The sequence below is a fragment of the Ailuropoda melanoleuca genome, chromosome 6 (genome assembly GCF_002007445.2).
Source record: "Ailuropoda melanoleuca isolate Jingjing chromosome 6, ASM200744v2, whole genome shotgun sequence".
NCBI classification, from domain to species: Eukaryota; Metazoa; Chordata; class Mammalia; order Carnivora; family Ursidae; genus Ailuropoda; species Ailuropoda melanoleuca.
In genome coordinates, this window is record NC_048223.1 from 96,187,602 (window position 1) to 96,204,201 (window position 16,600).

Genomic DNA, 16,600 nt, shown 5'->3' on the forward strand with positions numbered 1-16,600 from the left:
GAAGAACTCAGTTATAATGGGGCTTTTGTTAGTCATATGTGTAGTCTCCTGTGGTACAATTAGGGCACTGCTCTGCCCATCCCCCCCCCAAAAGCAGATCCAGCAATAGAGATGGGTTGTAACCAGCTTAAGGTCTACGGTTATGCGCACTCACCAAATTCATCCAGACTGTAGTCTCGCCCTCCGTATCTGATCCTGTTTCCGTCTTCAGAAAGGATGGGTGGGGGGAAGCCTTTGTATCTGGCTACATTTTGAAGCAACTGTGTTGGTCTCAGCTGGTCTCGCCAGGTGTTTACTCCGGAACTGTGAAGAACATTCCACACCCAGAGTTACCACGGTGCATACAGGTCCTTCTTAGATTCACATGCATATAGGCCTATACTTACAGGCGTGCCCACATAACGAGGGAGCAGGGAATGTGCTCTACCCTCTGGCTCTTGTCTAGAAATCTATTTCAAACCTAAAATCCACAATTACTTTGGCCTCAGCCAATTGATCCTTTCCCTGCTCCCTGCAGTTTTCCTCCTCCTTAAAAATGAGGGGTTTGCCTACAAACTGTATCACAATAGGCAAGCTCATAAACTAGAAATTGCAAGCTGTATCTCATTAGACACTGTAGGAAGATGCCAAACAGCACTTAGGGAAAGAGGGACATCATAAAATTGATCAGGGGTGGGGGGTGGGGGCACTGCCCTGGAGGTGGGCAATGCTATGGCCCTATTCTCCCAAAGATAATCCTGTTATTAAAAACAACACATATCTGACTCAAAGGAGCAGTGGCTCAGTGAAGACAGGCACTGAAGTAGAGAACCGAGGCTTCCCCATGTACTGATGGCGGATGGAGCAAACTGTCTACAGGTGTGGCCCAAGCAACTTACACACAGTACTGCTCAGGTATGCCGCAGTGGGACCCAAACCGGGAAAGGAATCGGTTTTCCAGATCAATAATCGTTTCTCCCACCTTTTCATCACGGGTAAACATGTCGTAATCATAGACAGAAATTTTCAGATCTTTTTCTTGAGGTAAGTAGCAGCTCAGTTCATACATTCTAAACAAACAAATGCAAGGTTAGCATCTCCATGATTCTAAGCAGTCCTCTCAGAAAAAAGCCCCAGGGCTTTGTGCAGGGAATCCCCAGGTGGTGGTTATGGCTGCTGGAGGAGAACATGGCGAATGGGACAGCCAGGTGGGGGGCAGTGGGTAGGGGCACTTAACAAGCAGTCCACGTTAGTAATAAGAACAATACAAGGTTATATGTTTGCTCAGGGGAAGAGCATGGCTTTATAAACCTATATTTGAATCCCAGCCCTGATGCTTACTAGCTGTGGGGCCCTAGGCCAGTTAGTTCACCTGTGTTCAGCTTTCTCATCTGTCAAATAGTCACAGGAACACCTACCGTCCCATGTTGATATAAGGGTCAGGTGGAGCAACGTTTAGAAAGCATCTGACATGACTGCATCGCTGAAAACCCAGTAGCTATGATAATGTTATAGTTATTCATTATATTATTATTAACATTATTATCACATGCCTATTAACTGGGGCACCCAGGCATCTCACCCAGCTGGGAGATTAGTAGGACACAGCAACCTGACTTACAGCCCCTATCTGTGCCCCTGCTATGTTCCCTCTGCCTCAACAGAGACCACTGCCCCACGGAACATCCCTGACTCCCCGACAAGAGCTCCAGGGCGGGGGTGAGGAGTGGGATGCACCAACAAGGTATGATGCACAAGGTGCCAAGAAGGCTCAGTTCCCCCACCCAGGCCCTCTGGTCTGCCATACGCCTTTCTTTGGAATCCATACTAAAATGCAAACACATCTGAGACAAAGAGTACTTCCCATGGCAGGTGAGCAGCGTGGTGTAGGTTCTGAAAGGGTGATAAACAGAAATGGCGGAAGCTCTGGATGGGAGAGGTTTGGTTCTATGTTTGTACCACCCACACAGGTATGGGTCCCATAGTAGGTGCTCAATAAATTTGGTTGTAGGAAAATGGTCAGAGGCCCCTTTCCCTTCCCTCTTCTCCTTATACTCTGCTGTGTGGACTGGTTCCTGCCCCCAAAGCCAGGATTGTTAATCCGTTTCAGCAGAAGGTGTGTGCCATTGGGGTCCTGGAGGAAAGCTTCCAGGATGTCTCCTGGCTAAATCCCAGTGGCTTCTCTAGATGGCCATAGCCAGGCAGGGACCTGCAGGAGGCAGGTAGCCACATGAGAAAAGGTGCAGGAATCATGACCACACAGGAAGCCCTGAATCTACACGTGCCCCATAATATCATATTTTTAGAACTGGATTCCAAGGGACACGAAATATGTGTCCCTCGAGAAAAAGAATTCTTTGGTCAAATATGGTTGAAAACCACCTTCTTTTGGAGGCCTCTGGTCAAACTAAAGGCTCTGAGAAGTCCTGCAGTTATTATCTTTTTTAACCCAGGTGTCTCGATTTGATGAAGGAATACTTTTTTTCTTGGAACACCAATTAACATTGGCTCAACATACTGTTGAACTCGGATCTGGATGTTGCTATGATGGGCTAGGAATATGCTGAACGATGGCTGAGCACATAAGAAAGGTTGTTCCTTTCTGAATTCCCCAGAATCCCTGAGGGTCTCTGCTGAGAAGAAAGTCACCCCCGTAAGGCTGAGGCCAGCGACAAAGTGCTGTCCAAGGGGCTGCAGAGCCAGCATCTCCTTGCAGGAGGAATCTGCCCATACCCCAGGCACGGATTGGCTGAGCAGAGCCCGAAAGCATCACTTCCTCCCAGGGTGGCTCTGAGCAAGACTTTTCCTGCCACTTAATTAAGCCTGTGCTTGGCTCCTCTGAGACGTGCGATTCAGACAGGGCCAGCTTTCTCCCGTAAAAGCTGGCTTTCCCCTGTTTCCCTGTCTCCCTCACATGGAGCCCTCCTTCCTGCCCTGCGTGCCTTTTCCTGTCTAGACCTCAGGGCTGGATCAGCGGAAGAAAAGGAAAATGATCATATTGCTGTGCCAGAGGATTACTTCCATTCCCTGGCCCCGGCATGCAGCTTTGGGGTGTGCAGCAGAGGTGTGTGGGTGTGTGTGTGTCTGCGCACACGTGCATGAGCGTACCCAGGAGCTAAGCGAGCGTGAGGTCCTGTGCGTATGTCACAGGGTATGAGTATGTGTGAGGGAGAACAGTGCGTGTGAACCTGACTCTGAGTGACAAAGACTTCAGGGGTGTGCGTGTGCACGCGTGTGCATACACACACACATGCATGCACACAGGACAGAATGCATAAGGACACAAACCAACAAACGTTGAGTTGAAAAGAAGAGGATGGGCAAGATAATCAAGTCAGAAATTAAAATATAGGCCACACATCAAACAAGAACAAAGTATCCTCCTGTTTGGCAAGGTTCTGGGAAAATAACACCATTTTCACCAGTGTTTTGAACAAAGAACATTTATGCTACATGGGATGGCTTTGCCATGAATATGAAGCATTTCCGAGGGTGTATGGAAAAGCCTGGGGCTTGGTCAGGAATTTCTACCTAAATCTTGGCTCTAGCATGTACTAGCTCTTTCGACAGAGGTCTGGCACCGCGCTTCCCTCACCTGGGAGGCGGGGCTGCTGACCTCGGCCCTGCCCTGCTGGGAGGCTGCACATGGACATGAACATGTGATGGTGGCAGCCAGAGAGCCCGGTGTGGATACCGTACAGCTGTGCCAGCCAGGTGGCCTGGGTTCAAATACCGACTCCGCCTTTTACCAGCCAAGCACATGTGGCACTGGTTCACTCTGTGCCTCAGTTTCTTCTGTTGTCACACGGGGATGAACAAGAGCGCCTCAGAGCAGTGACATTTCTGAGATGTCACGTATAAATGGCTCAGCAGAGGGCATGTGCCCAGTGAAAGCTTGGCAGATATGAGCTATTATTAAATGTGGATGAAGCTGATAGCTGAAAAATATGGGTTCCCTTTAGGGGTGCCGTGGATTTGCCTTCCCCCGGAGAAGGGTCTCCTCCCCTGGGTGAGATCAGTGTCACAGCCCAGAAACACGTCTAAAGTGGCAACGATGAAGAAACCACAGCTTTTTCAAGAGTCTTCAGGAACAGGAGACATTCTGACCCCATCACTTTCTGCCCCCTCCTCAGTTTTGCTAACAGGGTCATTAATACATTCGCTGGATCAAAATGGTGGAATCAGAATGTCCCAGAGAACAGAGCCCCAACTGGATTCTGGGAGGGAGAACCAACATGTTGCTACAGGTAGGTCATGCTGCCTGTCCTCCTTGTCTAGAACTCACAGACTTACTGGACTTCCGGGCCTTGTGCCACCCCCGCCCCAGGCCCCTTGCCCCCTCGACCTCCTGGGCTCAGCGCACATCTCTCTCAGAGAAGCCCGTCTCATGACTTGGCTTTATTTTCTTCATGGCACTTTCCACTTGCGCGTGTGCGCTCACGTATTTACTACATGCTCTGCTGCCTAGGATGTTTGTCTAGTTTGCAATCATGGTTTCAGGCCCTAGAACAGAGGTTGGCACACGTCACATCCTCACCACAGAAGCCATGAAAACTGAATGACAGAAAAACATTTAGAAATGCTCGTTACCTGCCAAAAACCGGGTTGAGGGTGTTGGGGATGTAGTGGTCTCGATCTTCGATTACTTTTTTGCCCAGTGTTATTTTTATGTAAGGGTCACACTGTGGGGACAAAACAGATGGCAAACTGTGTCACCATGGGGCGCACGTTCAAGGCAGTTTCTGGGACAGACTCAGGGGAGCCTCCACACCCACTCCCACCCTGATGGAAAGCTGGCAGCTGGGGCACCCGCGCCTCGGCCGGGGTGTGAGCAATGTGCCCCTCTGGGCGGCTCATAGCCAGCCGCCTGCTGAGAAGCAGTGTGGGGTGAAGAGGGGGTGGCAGGGAGGAGGGACCCTGCAAATCTCCCCGAGGTCACATCTGTAAAATGAGAAGCATGAACCAGAGGATCCAAAGCCCCGTCAAGCTCTCAGATAAATCCCCGTTGGGACAGTCCTCCTGAATACACTGGTTGGATAGAGTATCTTTCCCCTAATGAGATAACAGACGCCCCAAAAGAAAGAACATGACAATTATTGTGGCTGATGACTGTAATTATCTTGCTACAGGAGAAGGCCCCACACCCAAACTCTTACCAGGCCATTGTTGTCCTGGGGCTGGAGCTCTAAGCCTCGAACAATGTAAATCCTAACCGTGCATTCCTGTGGGACGCTGTCAGGTAATTCCCGAAACTGCCTGGGAGGGGCTGGCACGCTGGGGTCATCCGACAGGGGATAGATTCTGAAGGAGCCCTAAGAGAGAGACACACAGACGTCCTCACAAGGGCCGCGGTGGCCCGGGCAGAGGGTTCCTGCCCTCCCAACAGTGTACGCTCCGGGCAGCCGCTGGGGCCGCGGGGTTGGGTGGCGAGGGCTGCCTTTTGTGGAAGAAACAAAGTCGATTACACTTTGCATCATTCCAGTGGGGAATGTGAAATGATGAAGTAAGTACTGAACCGATCATAGGGCAGAAGAAAGGGCAGGGCGAAGCAGGGAGGCCAGGCACACATCCAGGCACGAGATGGATCAGCCTGGTGGCAAAGGAGGTGGGGAGGAGTGAAACTCTGCACGTGTACTGAAGATCAGAATAAAAGTGATTATTTTTCAAACCCAATAAAGCACAAAGGATGATTTCCCTTTTCTGGTGTCCCCTCTGTAAGCACCCCAACCCCCAGGCAAGCTCTTGTTCGTCCCTCAGGTCTCAACTAAAAAGGATCGCCTCTTCCAGGAAATCTCCCTGATTGCCTTTGGGTTGGCTGTGTCTCTTACACTCGCTCTTCCAACCTGCCCTCACCTCTGTTGCAGCACTGACCTCTGCCTTATACTTGTCTATTTATTGTCTATGTTCTTGAGACTGGGAGCTTCCTGAGGGTGGGAATTATGTCTTGTTCATCACTCTATCCCCAGGACCTAACACAGGGCTGGGCATGTCGCCAGGGTGCAAGAAATGCTTTTTGAATGAGTGAGCCAGCAGGCCAGCTTGAAAGGCCATAAACCTTATCTTGAAACCGGCTTTATTAAGCACAAGAGAAAGCAGTCCAGTTGGATTCAGATCCTGTGGGTCTCAATTCCAGCTACGCTCATTCAGCAAAGCAGTGCGAAGCAACAATTACTATGCTGTGTGCCAGGTACTGGGGACCCAAACAGGAACTCAAGAAACCCAGTCTGGCACAGGGATGTGAAATAGGTTTGACTCTCAGCCTTCTTGGGTTGCGTGTGGGACGCCGAGGGGACAAGGATGTGGAGAGTGCAGCAAGGGTAGGAAGGTCCCAGCAAGGTCTGCTGTTGGGAAGGGGCAGCACAGTTGCCTGGGATCTGCCCTCCTGGTCGGGGGCGGGGCAGGCACCAAGGCCGCACTTGCCCTGTGGAAGGTGCTTTAAGGGTCGCTGGAACCAGACCTGTGGGAGCCCAGAGTGGGAGTGAGTCACTTGGCCACCAGAAGCGACTGGGGGAGCACTTCACAAACAATGTGACACTTGAGCCACCTTGAAAAGGATGTGTAGGAGCCTGTCAGACCACAAAGAGGGAAGGCAGAAGAGCCTGTCCCAAGGCTCTGAGTTGTGAGAGGACAAGGTGTGTCTGGGGCTCGGGAGAGGTCCTGAGTGCCAGGGCGGGGCGGCCAGGGAGCCCAATGGCTTGGGAAAGGTCAGCGCCGCCTTAGGAAGGAGTGGAGGAGACTTGAGCCGTGGTAACCCAGCATCTTTTGGTAGACAAGAAGCACGATCAGACTGGGCGGCGTGGGGAATGGACTGGAGTGGGACAGAAAGGTGGCGAGGACCATCAGTCGGGAAGCTGCAGCAGGGTGCCTGCAGAAAGCCTGGGAGGAGGCGGTGGGGAGGGGAAGATGAGGGCTTGGAGATGCTCAGTCTGCAGGACCCGGGCTTGGACGGCATGGGCAGGGCAAAAGAAAGGTACAGAGAACGGCTTGGAGGGTCCTACCCCCAGCCCCAGTGGCCTCTTTCCTTGTCATCAGCTTCTAGCATCCTTCAGATGTCAGAGGACATGTCCCTGCCCCAGTGGCTGGTTGTCCTTTATCCTAGGTCTATAAGGGCATGAAAGGTGGATTTGAAACAGCACAAAACCCCACATTTTGCTCACCTTAAACTCTCCTACCACAGAAGGGTCTTCATTTTCATCTGATTTGCCTCGATAGAGCTTGAAAGTATCCGAGAAGTCTGTCAGGCCCTCAAATTCTGTTACATGCTCTAGCTCACAGTTGTATACCTGAAAACCAACCGAAGATTCTTAATTTCTCATTAGAATACAGATGGAGTCTAAAATCAAAAAGCCTGATGATACCAGTGGGCCTGAGCATGTGCATGGGGCTGCTGGAACCCTCCATCGCTGGCAGGAGTGTAGAATGCTACAACCACAGGGGAAAACAGCTGGCAGTTTCTTCTTGAGTGAACTACCTAGCTATTCTATGATGCAGCGACTGTATTCCTAAGTATTTATCCAAGAAAAATGGAAGCGTGTCCACATGGTTCGAGAAGGTCTGAAGCAGCTTCCTCGTCAAGACAGTGGATGCCCACACGGCAGTATATCCATGCAGGGAACCACCGCGCAGCAGTAAGAAGGGACAAGTGACTGATACCCAGGACAGCGGGATGGATCTCAAAATGACCGTGCTGGGCTAGAAAAGCCAAACACACAAAAAATCCATACGGGATGAGCCCATTTCTGTGAAGTACAAACATGCAAAAGTGATCCACAGGCAAAAGTGATAAAGCAGGTCAGCTGCCTCTGGGCGGAATGGGAGGTGGTGGGTGCCTGGCTGGAAAGGGGTGCACACGAGTTCTCTGTGGTGATGGCAATGTTCTCTGTCTCGTTTTGGGGGGTGGTTCACATAGATGTATACCATTATCACAACCCACGGAATGGAGTAGTTTACTGTATGTAAATTCTATGTCCATAAACAACCAGAAGAAGAGAGGAACAAGAATGAGAAGCAGGGGAGGAAGACGGGAGGAAGGGAGGGAAGGAGGATTTGGGACCGATCTACTCGACCAGTGGGATCATTTTTCTAAATTAGTGGTTCTTTACATGCTGGTGTTTCTTAAGCTGCACTGAGATGTTATAACATGAAAATATGTGGGGTTTTTCTACTTTGATGGGGAAAATCATTTTAATGGCTAGATATTTCTCATTTTAAAGATTTTTTTCTGCCATGCAATGTTCTGAAAACTTTAGCGTTTGCTTCTACTTAAGTGAATTACAGACGAAACACCAGCATGAAGAATTGGAAACTCAAAACATTAGCTCAAGAGATCACAGGTAGCCAGATCTGCCTAGCTCAGTAGTTCGCCTTCCTCCTGGCTACACGCGCCCACAGTAGTGATGGAATGTTACACCATGTCACAGAATCAAGTTTTCAGCTAGTGAAACGGATGCCCGTATGTGGGACAGAATAAGGCATGTTCGCATATTTCGTGCTGTTCTGCAAGAGCATGACTTTTAGGATTCCCTGGGTCAGATGGCATAATTGTTGGCCTCATCAGTGTGGTGCCAATTTCCAACCCTCTATGAGATGCCCCCATGCCAAGTGGCAGTCACATCACCATAAATCAACAGCTGTCCTCAAGCTCCTAGAATCTTGGCAAAGCCAAAGCCCATCGCAAGAGGACTTTCCAGGAAGCCTGAGGAGCTCCTGGCCCTCCCCATCAGTCCCTCCATTGGACCTTTTGGTCAGTTTTAATGGATGCCAATCCCTCACCCACAGCAGCACAGGCCCAGGTACCTTGAGTTTGGAATAGCCTTTCTGAACATACTGTCCGCATTTTTCATGTTCCCCTGTGGAAGCATAAAATTTACTCCACCAGTCAACAATTTCTTCCTCCTAATGAAAGACACACCAAAATGGAAAAATCTTGAGTGTTGACATGGATTAGCAATCAATGCAGAAAACCTACATGTAATAAGAGAAATAGGTACTTCTGACCCTGAAACAGTGGGTAGTATAGCATTTTTGTTGACATGCACAATGGATTCAGCATTCACTGTTGTTCTATCCAGAAGCTGCAGGTGAAATGACCATTGTTGGCGGCCAGTGAAATGTGTTTGTCTCTAATGTGCACAGCTATCCTAGATGATTGGTTATAGCCTTCATTACTGTGATTTTACATTTTTATTCTGTTGACTTGATATTTTATATACAAATAAATAAAACTCCCATATATGTTCTCTATTATTTCATTTCGTTACCCTTTTTAAGCCAGCACTGCATTATAAAACAAAACTAAGCTGAGCGGTGGAAAAACTGGTTCTAATTCAAGTCCCATCTTTTACTATAAGCCATACCCTCATGTTCCAAGCTGTATCGGCTTGAACAAGTTGTCCAATTTCTCTGAGCCTCAATTTCTTCATCCACTGAGCGGGATAATAACACTACCTGTCTCCATCTACTCCAGAGAGTTGTTTTGGAAATTAAATAAGGTCATTAGGAGAAAGTGCTTTAAAAATGATAAAATGTGGGGTGACTGGGTGGCTCAGCTGGTTAAGCATCTGACTCTTGGTTTCAGCTCAGGTCATGGTCTTGGGGTCCTGGGATCGAGCCCCGTGTTCCACTCCCCACTCAGTGGAGAGTCTGCTTGTCTCCCTCTTTATCTGTCCCCCCGCCCCACTCATGCTCTCTCAAATAAATAAATAACTTTAAAAAATATATTAAAAATGATAAAATGTGAAACAAAAGTAGGGAGGCATTTTGGGTCCTACTTTAGACCAGTGGCTCCCAACCCATGTTTGGAGATTCTAATCCAATCAGCCTGGGTGAATCGTGGGCATCCAATATGCTTTCAAAACTTCCCCAGGCATTTCCAACGTGCAGCCAGTGTCCAGAACCTCTGGTTTACATGGGTGGTTCTTGGTTGCGCAGAGGGGACAGCACATCAGAGTTCCTTGTAAAACATTTTTGAGCTGCAGAAGCCCATAGTTTATCAAAGGTTGCTATAAATTCCCCTCGAATTTTTGACAAGAATAGAGCCTCAGCAGACCCACTCACTGCACACTCAGTCTGGGTGGGTGCGAGAGGGGAGGAAGGAACATTCAAGAAAAGCTATTTCTTATCTGTGTACTGTATATATGTACGCATACACACACACATTTATTTCCCCTTTATATCAGTAACTCAGCCCTGGATTTAAAACAAGTTTCTTTATATATCAGTTATAGGCAGAAAATCTAAAATGAATCTTAAATCTAGCAAAGCGTGTATAATAGTTACCTTTTCTGTTAGCTGTTGATCACATTATGCACAGGAAGAGGGCAAACCACAGAAGGTCACATGGATATGGAGATCCCATGAGTATTAGATTTGAAGAGAAAGAGAGAAGGACAAATTAGTTTTCATGCATGCTTTATATTATCAACATTTTTGATGGATTATTTAAAATATTCAAGATGATCTCATAATTAAACACACCTTATTGGTATCTTCTCTGAAAATGTGCAAATAGTTACAAAGAGTATTAAAATGAAAAGGCTGGAGGTAGCCCCCCACATCGCATGTTTTCTAGAGTCAGAGAATCTCACTGTCTGCCAGCACAGTGGCCACAAAGACGGGAGGGGTGTGGGGGTGCCTGGTCGTGCAGCTGCTCGTCGGCCTCCCCCAAACTTTTCATTTCATTTAGCTCCTAAAGTGTTCCTCAACTTGGCCTAATTCTTACCCCTTCAAAAACTGCTGTCATGGGATATTCATGTCTAGCATGGCTGTAATTTCATCATGTGGGTACCTTTTGTTGCTTTCTCCCCATGCCTGTGTTATAGCATCAAATACAGATCTGTACATCCAAATTGTTCTAAGAAAGTCAAGTTTCTCATGGTCAAATGCTTCCATCTGAGCTTCTGCCTGGAGAATCTACCCTTGATCTCAGGGAACATCCCAGAGAGGAGAGAATGGTGAGCTCGAACGTGGGGCTGGAGCTTTCGCTTGGTGCCCGCTGGTACATCACCCACGTTCACCTTCAGGGGCAGGCTGATGGACTGCCATCTAGACCCCCTTTCTGAAATCCTAACTTCCAGTTCCTGTCTTGTGTGAGGAGAGAACAGCTCATTACAGGCACTCCCTACAGCTGTTGTATGAGGTGGCCACGGGCTTCCTCTGTAAGCACGCTCACTGTTTTCTGATTGACGTTTACTCAGCACACAGCATTGCCAAGAGAGGCAGAGAGACAGACCCATGTAACATTTCCTTATATTAGATTCATCGCGAAGCAGGATTAAAGGTTAAAACACAGCCAAATTGAGATTTTGGAGAGAGGCCTTTTATGCCAAAAGTGCATTCACATTCTGAATGGTTCCTGAATTTTTAAAAAAGATTTTTAAAGTCCGTTTATTCACATCTGTTTTCAGCTATTTGAAATCATTTCAAAGAAAAGAAGAGCTTGAGTTAAAAAGTGCAACTGAAAACAAATGCCTGATTTTAAACGTTAGGATTAACATGGGAGAATCTATTCACACCTCATTAGTCCGTGCAGAAAAGTGAACTAGAGTAACTTGCTTAATGGTGTCTCCATGGTAAGAGTCTCCCTTAGGCTTAGAACAATCACATTGTTTAAAGATTGCCTCTCACTCCAAAATCTAGTATTAGAAGGAATCTGAAAGGAGAAGTCCAGTCTTTAGCCCAAGGTTCCCGCAGTCCCAAGCAGCTTCATGCATTTCCTTCTCATACATACATACATGCACTGTCCTTGGAGAAGCCATTTTGCTGAGTGCTGTTGACATACTGCTTAAGCACTGGAATTGGAAGGTAAGTGTTGAAATGGCCACAGAGGAATGTCCGTGCTACCCAGCAAGCACTTCTCAGCTTGCCCCATGTACTTATTTCTCACCTCTCTGGTGGTAGTGCTGAGCCCAATTTAAGAACTCCCACAGTTCTCCCAGGGTAACGGTGAGCACGAGACTGTCACCCAAATCCCTAGCCTCCAGCTCGCATCAACAGCACAGTGAGTCTGACCCACCCTCTCCATCTACCCAGACTGGGTCAGTGGTAGCAGAAGGAGCGTGAACATACATCACGTGTACATGTAATGCATGCCCAGCAGCAAGATTGTTATTGGCTCTTCCAAAGCTCACCTTGGTTCATTTCACTTTGCCTTGATGTGTACTGTCTTCCCTGACGAACGGGCGGAATCAGTTTTTTAGGGGCGACTCCAACCAGCCTTTCTTATCAACATGAAGCACCTCAGCGAGGTGTTGGCAGAGCAAGCTGATTAAAGTCATTTACGGTATAGTCGATCCCCCTTATCTGCAGGGCATACGTTCCAAGAGCTCTGGCAGATGCCTGAAACCACGGGTAGTACCGAACCCTAGATACACTATGTTTTGTCCTGTACACACATACCTACGGTCGAGTTTAATTTATAAATTAGGCACAGTAAGAGATCAATAATAACTAAGAATAAAGTAGAACAATTATAACAATATAATGTAGTGAGTTATGTGGATGTGGGGGGTCTCTCAAGATATCTTCTTGTGCTGAACTCACCCTTCTCGTGATGCTGGGAGATGATAAAATGCCTACATGGGGAGGTGACGTGAGGTGGATGACGTAGGCATTGTGCGTAGCGCTGGGCTACTACTGACCTTCTGAGGATCATCGGCTTCCGGACCGCCGGACCTGCCACTGACCGTGGGTCACTGAAGCCACGGAAAGCGAAACCACGGATAAAGGCGGACTCCTGCCTGAACAATGGTGGTTCCTAATACTACCTACCTAATACTACCTAATACTCTCACCCCCGATCCTGTTACATTGCAACTCAGATTCCAGGATGTAAATGAAACTTTCACTATGTGTTGCTACGGTAACCCAGTCATCTGTTAACTATCACTAAGAAATGAGTGAGAATATCGGCATAGATGGGCCTTGTTCTTCTTGGCCCCCCTGCCCCGCCCCCCACACAAGGCAACTGAGCACACAGCAGGCGTGAATAAGAATCCTTTGACGATGGGAAGTAGGAAACGTGGAGACAGATGATAGAACAGGATCTAAATCTGCCTTTTCCCAGAGCGGCTGTGAAAATGTCTATAAAGGTCTTTATGTGCAATCACTAATTTCTCCCTAGGCTACTACTGTTTTTTTTTGGAATATGTGAGGTCATTTACAGATTGAACGCGTGGTTTTGTGAATTTGGTATTGTCATTTGTGACTGTGGCGGATCCCCAGGGAACAGAATCAGATATACCGCTCGCAGCCTGGTTGTGGAGACCAAATTTAATATGGTCCCGTTGTTAGTGAGCTTAATGAAGTGGGAAGGAAGTGAATTTTTTAAAAGGCACTGTTTATGGACATAACATATTAAAGTGCAATCATGTGCATTTTTTGGCCAGTTTGCACATTAAAACATGCTGTGAAAGTCCATCCTAAATGCCAACACAAACAGGGAGATATTTGATGTTTTCTTTTTTCTGGACTGAGACCTTTAAAAAAATTTTTTCCCCTTTCCTTCTTGTAGAATTGGCTGGAATGGTTCTAAAATAGGGTCCTGAGTGTGCATTTCCACCAATTTCTTCACTTCAAAACCATAGTGAGTATAAAAATCTAAGATATCCCATACCCGGACAAACTGGGTCATTTAAAATCCATGACACTTCTCTGTCATGTAGGGGGAAAACCTCTGTGCTACATGCATCCCTCTTCTGAATGTTCTGTGCTATAAACTGTCTCCTGAAATGTCTCTTTCTAGCAAATGGTATCATTCAGGCTGTCCACACCAATGGTTCTGAGACCTGCCTGCACATGAGAATCACATGGAGAGATTTTTAAATATATTGATCTCTATTAGGCCCTCTTCCTCTTGGAGGGTAGGGCCTGGTCCTATTTTAAGTATCCTGGGTGACCCAGGGTAGAGGACACTAGTCTACACAACGTTATCTTAAGTGTAAGATTTGGATTCTTTATTGAACCTCGATAAACTGGTTTGATTATTGTTATTTTAATTGCATTGAATGGTTGTCTGACTGAATTCTCCCAATGCCTAGGCCACCTGAAAAATAAAACTGACATCATCCAGTGATTAGTTCTGAAACCTACCTTCGAAGCCAGTAATGATTTGGTGTCTTCTATTTCGATGATGACATCCCGGCAGGGCGGGGTCGACAGAAGGGAGGCTGCAAGACAGACAATTTTTTTTAAAAGATTTATTTATTTATTCGACAGAGATAGACAGCCAGCGAGAGAAGGGAACACAAGCAGGGGGAGTGGGAGAGGAAGAAGCAGGCTCATAGCAGAGGAGCCTGATGTGGGGCTTGATCCCGCAACGCTGGGATCACGCCCTGAGCCGAAGGCAGACGCTTAACCGCTATGCCACCCAGGCGTCCCTAGACAGACAATTTCTCACCTAAGATGCTTAGAGAAATACAGGAATGAACATTCTAGTCCAAGTTTAGCAGTCACAGTGGAAGGCAGAGTTTCTTCATGGGTGGGACTTCTGAGTAGAGGACCACACCCGAATGGAGAAGGTGACCCAGTAACTCATCACTTTTGCCAAAGCGTGATGTATGTTTACACATCTTTAAGGAACGATATGGCCCATTTTTCTCCTGTCTTGTACAGTTAGCCCAGTGTCTGTACATAGGAGGTGCTCAAAAAAAGAATGGTGTCAATTGTATCGATAAAAGTCTTGAGGAAGTGGGGGGAGAGGGGCACCTACATCTACAGGAGCCTAAGTTTCTTGGAATCTGTTCCCAAGACACAGAAAAGCAAAGCAGAATGAACAGTTGCACATTTCAGGTCTGAAGCTGCAATGGCTCATTTGGCCCTGGTTCCCATAGTGTGCACAGGGAAGAGGCCTCACCCCGGCTTTATGCAATTCCCAGAGACAGCTGGCCCTTGAACAACACGGGTTTGAACACTGTGTGGGTCCATTTATATATGGATTTTTTCGACACAGTATAGTACTATAAATGTGTTTTGTCTTCCTTTTGATTTTCTTAATGTTTTTTTTTTAAAAGATTTTATTTATTTATTTAACAGAGAGAGAGAGAGCGAGTGAGAGAGGGAACACAAGCAGGGGCAGAGGGAGAGGAAGAAGCAGGCTCCCAGTGGAGGAGCCTGATGTGGGGCTCGATCCCAGGACTCTGGGATCATGCCCTGAGCCGAAGGCAGACGCTTAACGACTGAGTCACCCAGGCACCCCCCTCTTAATGTTTTCTTTTCTCCAGCTTACTTTATGTAAGAATACAGTATATAATACGACATACAAAATATGTGTTGATGGATTGTTTATATTATTGGTATTTAAGGCTTCCAGTCAACAGGAAGCTATTGGTAGTTAAGCTTTAGGGGAATCAAAGCTGTACACGGATTTCTGACCACGTGAGGGTCAGCTCCCCTAACACCTGCGTTGTTCAAGGATCAGCTGTATTTGGGGCTCCACCTTTTAGGATTAGAGCAAGGGCTCAAGGGTAACCCCTGGGCTCACCAGGTTTGTTTCCACTGAAGCCTCAACCCAGGGTAGGGGTGTGGGTGAGGGGTACGTCTACCCTTTATGGAAGACAGCACTGGGCAGTGAGACTTTCAACAGGAGGCCAGCACAGAATGAACTGCCAAGCCAGAAGAACTTTCTGTTTAACCCACCCATGTAGGACATAAAACGGGAGGAAAGACACATTTTTTTTTTTTTTAGGTAGGTACCACGTGCCAGGCAGTGGGCTAAGCCTTTCACGTACTTTATCTCATTTAATCCCTCAATAATCCCGTAGAATATGCACCATTATCCCCATTATAAAGACTGAAAACAAACTGAGGCTAAGAGAAGGCAAGTTACTTGCTTCAGGTTAAACACTTAGGAAGTGGAAGTAGGTGACCTAGGGCTGTGTGACCTCAAAGCTTGTGTTTTAACATACTGGCGCCTAGAGTAGAGTAAGTGCTCCGTGAATGTTGGAAATGACCAGGGGACACTGGGGAGACTGACGTTTACTGAACATCTACCATACTCCAGTTGCCATGCTAGGTCATTTTATACCCATGTAGGACCCCCATATCTATCAACAGTCTCTGCATCTCCAAGACAGGGCTCCCCCAAAACTCCTGACACACACACAATACAGAACGTGACAGCCAGTCAGGCAGGCAAGCAGGAACACAACTGTGTACAACTTCCGTCTTACCAGCTCTCTGCTTTACCAACCTCACGGCCACAAAGCCTCAAGAACAGGAGGGAAAAGTTATTCTGTATGCTTCCAACATTCAGCCAGCCAAATACATTCCTCAACTCTTACCCTATTATTGGTTTTAAGAAAGGACCAGACTGATCTAAAGTAACAGATTCGGGTGTTGGGAACATTATGCTCCCCCCACCCCACACTCCTTAAGGATTTCCCTCTTCGAAGACTTCTTTGAAACCTTGACCACACTTCACATTAATCACATACGGTCACTAACCAGGAGACCTCTGCCTGAGGCCCAACCTATCCAGCCCTCTGACCAACAGACACCAACAGGTCCATACTTGGAGGCTAGAGAAAGGCTGCAGATTTTGTTATTTCACACATTTGGATCAAAGAAATTCGTTTCATGAAAGCACTAGGAAAAATGTTAGGACAATGGTTTCTCTCCCTTTAGT

The 16,600-nt window shown here is 47.3% G+C and overlaps 1 protein-coding gene across 3 annotated transcripts in view; it reads right to left on the minus strand.

The window, feature by feature from the left end:
* Positions 1–16,600, minus strand: part of MYOF (myoferlin) — a 150,535-nt gene that overhangs the window by 16,292 nt on the left and 117,643 nt on the right. For all 3 annotated transcript variants that reach the window (XM_019796275.2, XM_002916109.4, XM_034662965.1), the window contains 8 exons: positions 14,068–14,144; positions 10,258–10,269; positions 8,776–8,874; positions 7,137–7,262; positions 5,136–5,291; positions 4,570–4,661; positions 879–1,049; positions 155–303 (listed from right to left, as the gene is read on the minus strand). In XM_019796275.2, coding sequence (XP_019651834.2) covers positions 155–303; positions 879–1,049; positions 4,570–4,661; positions 5,136–5,291; positions 7,137–7,262; positions 8,776–8,874; positions 10,258–10,269; positions 14,068–14,144 — 882 coding nt within the window. The remainder of the gene's footprint in view (positions 1–154; positions 304–878; positions 1,050–4,569; positions 4,662–5,135; positions 5,292–7,136; positions 7,263–8,775; positions 8,875–10,257; positions 10,270–14,067; positions 14,145–16,600) is intronic.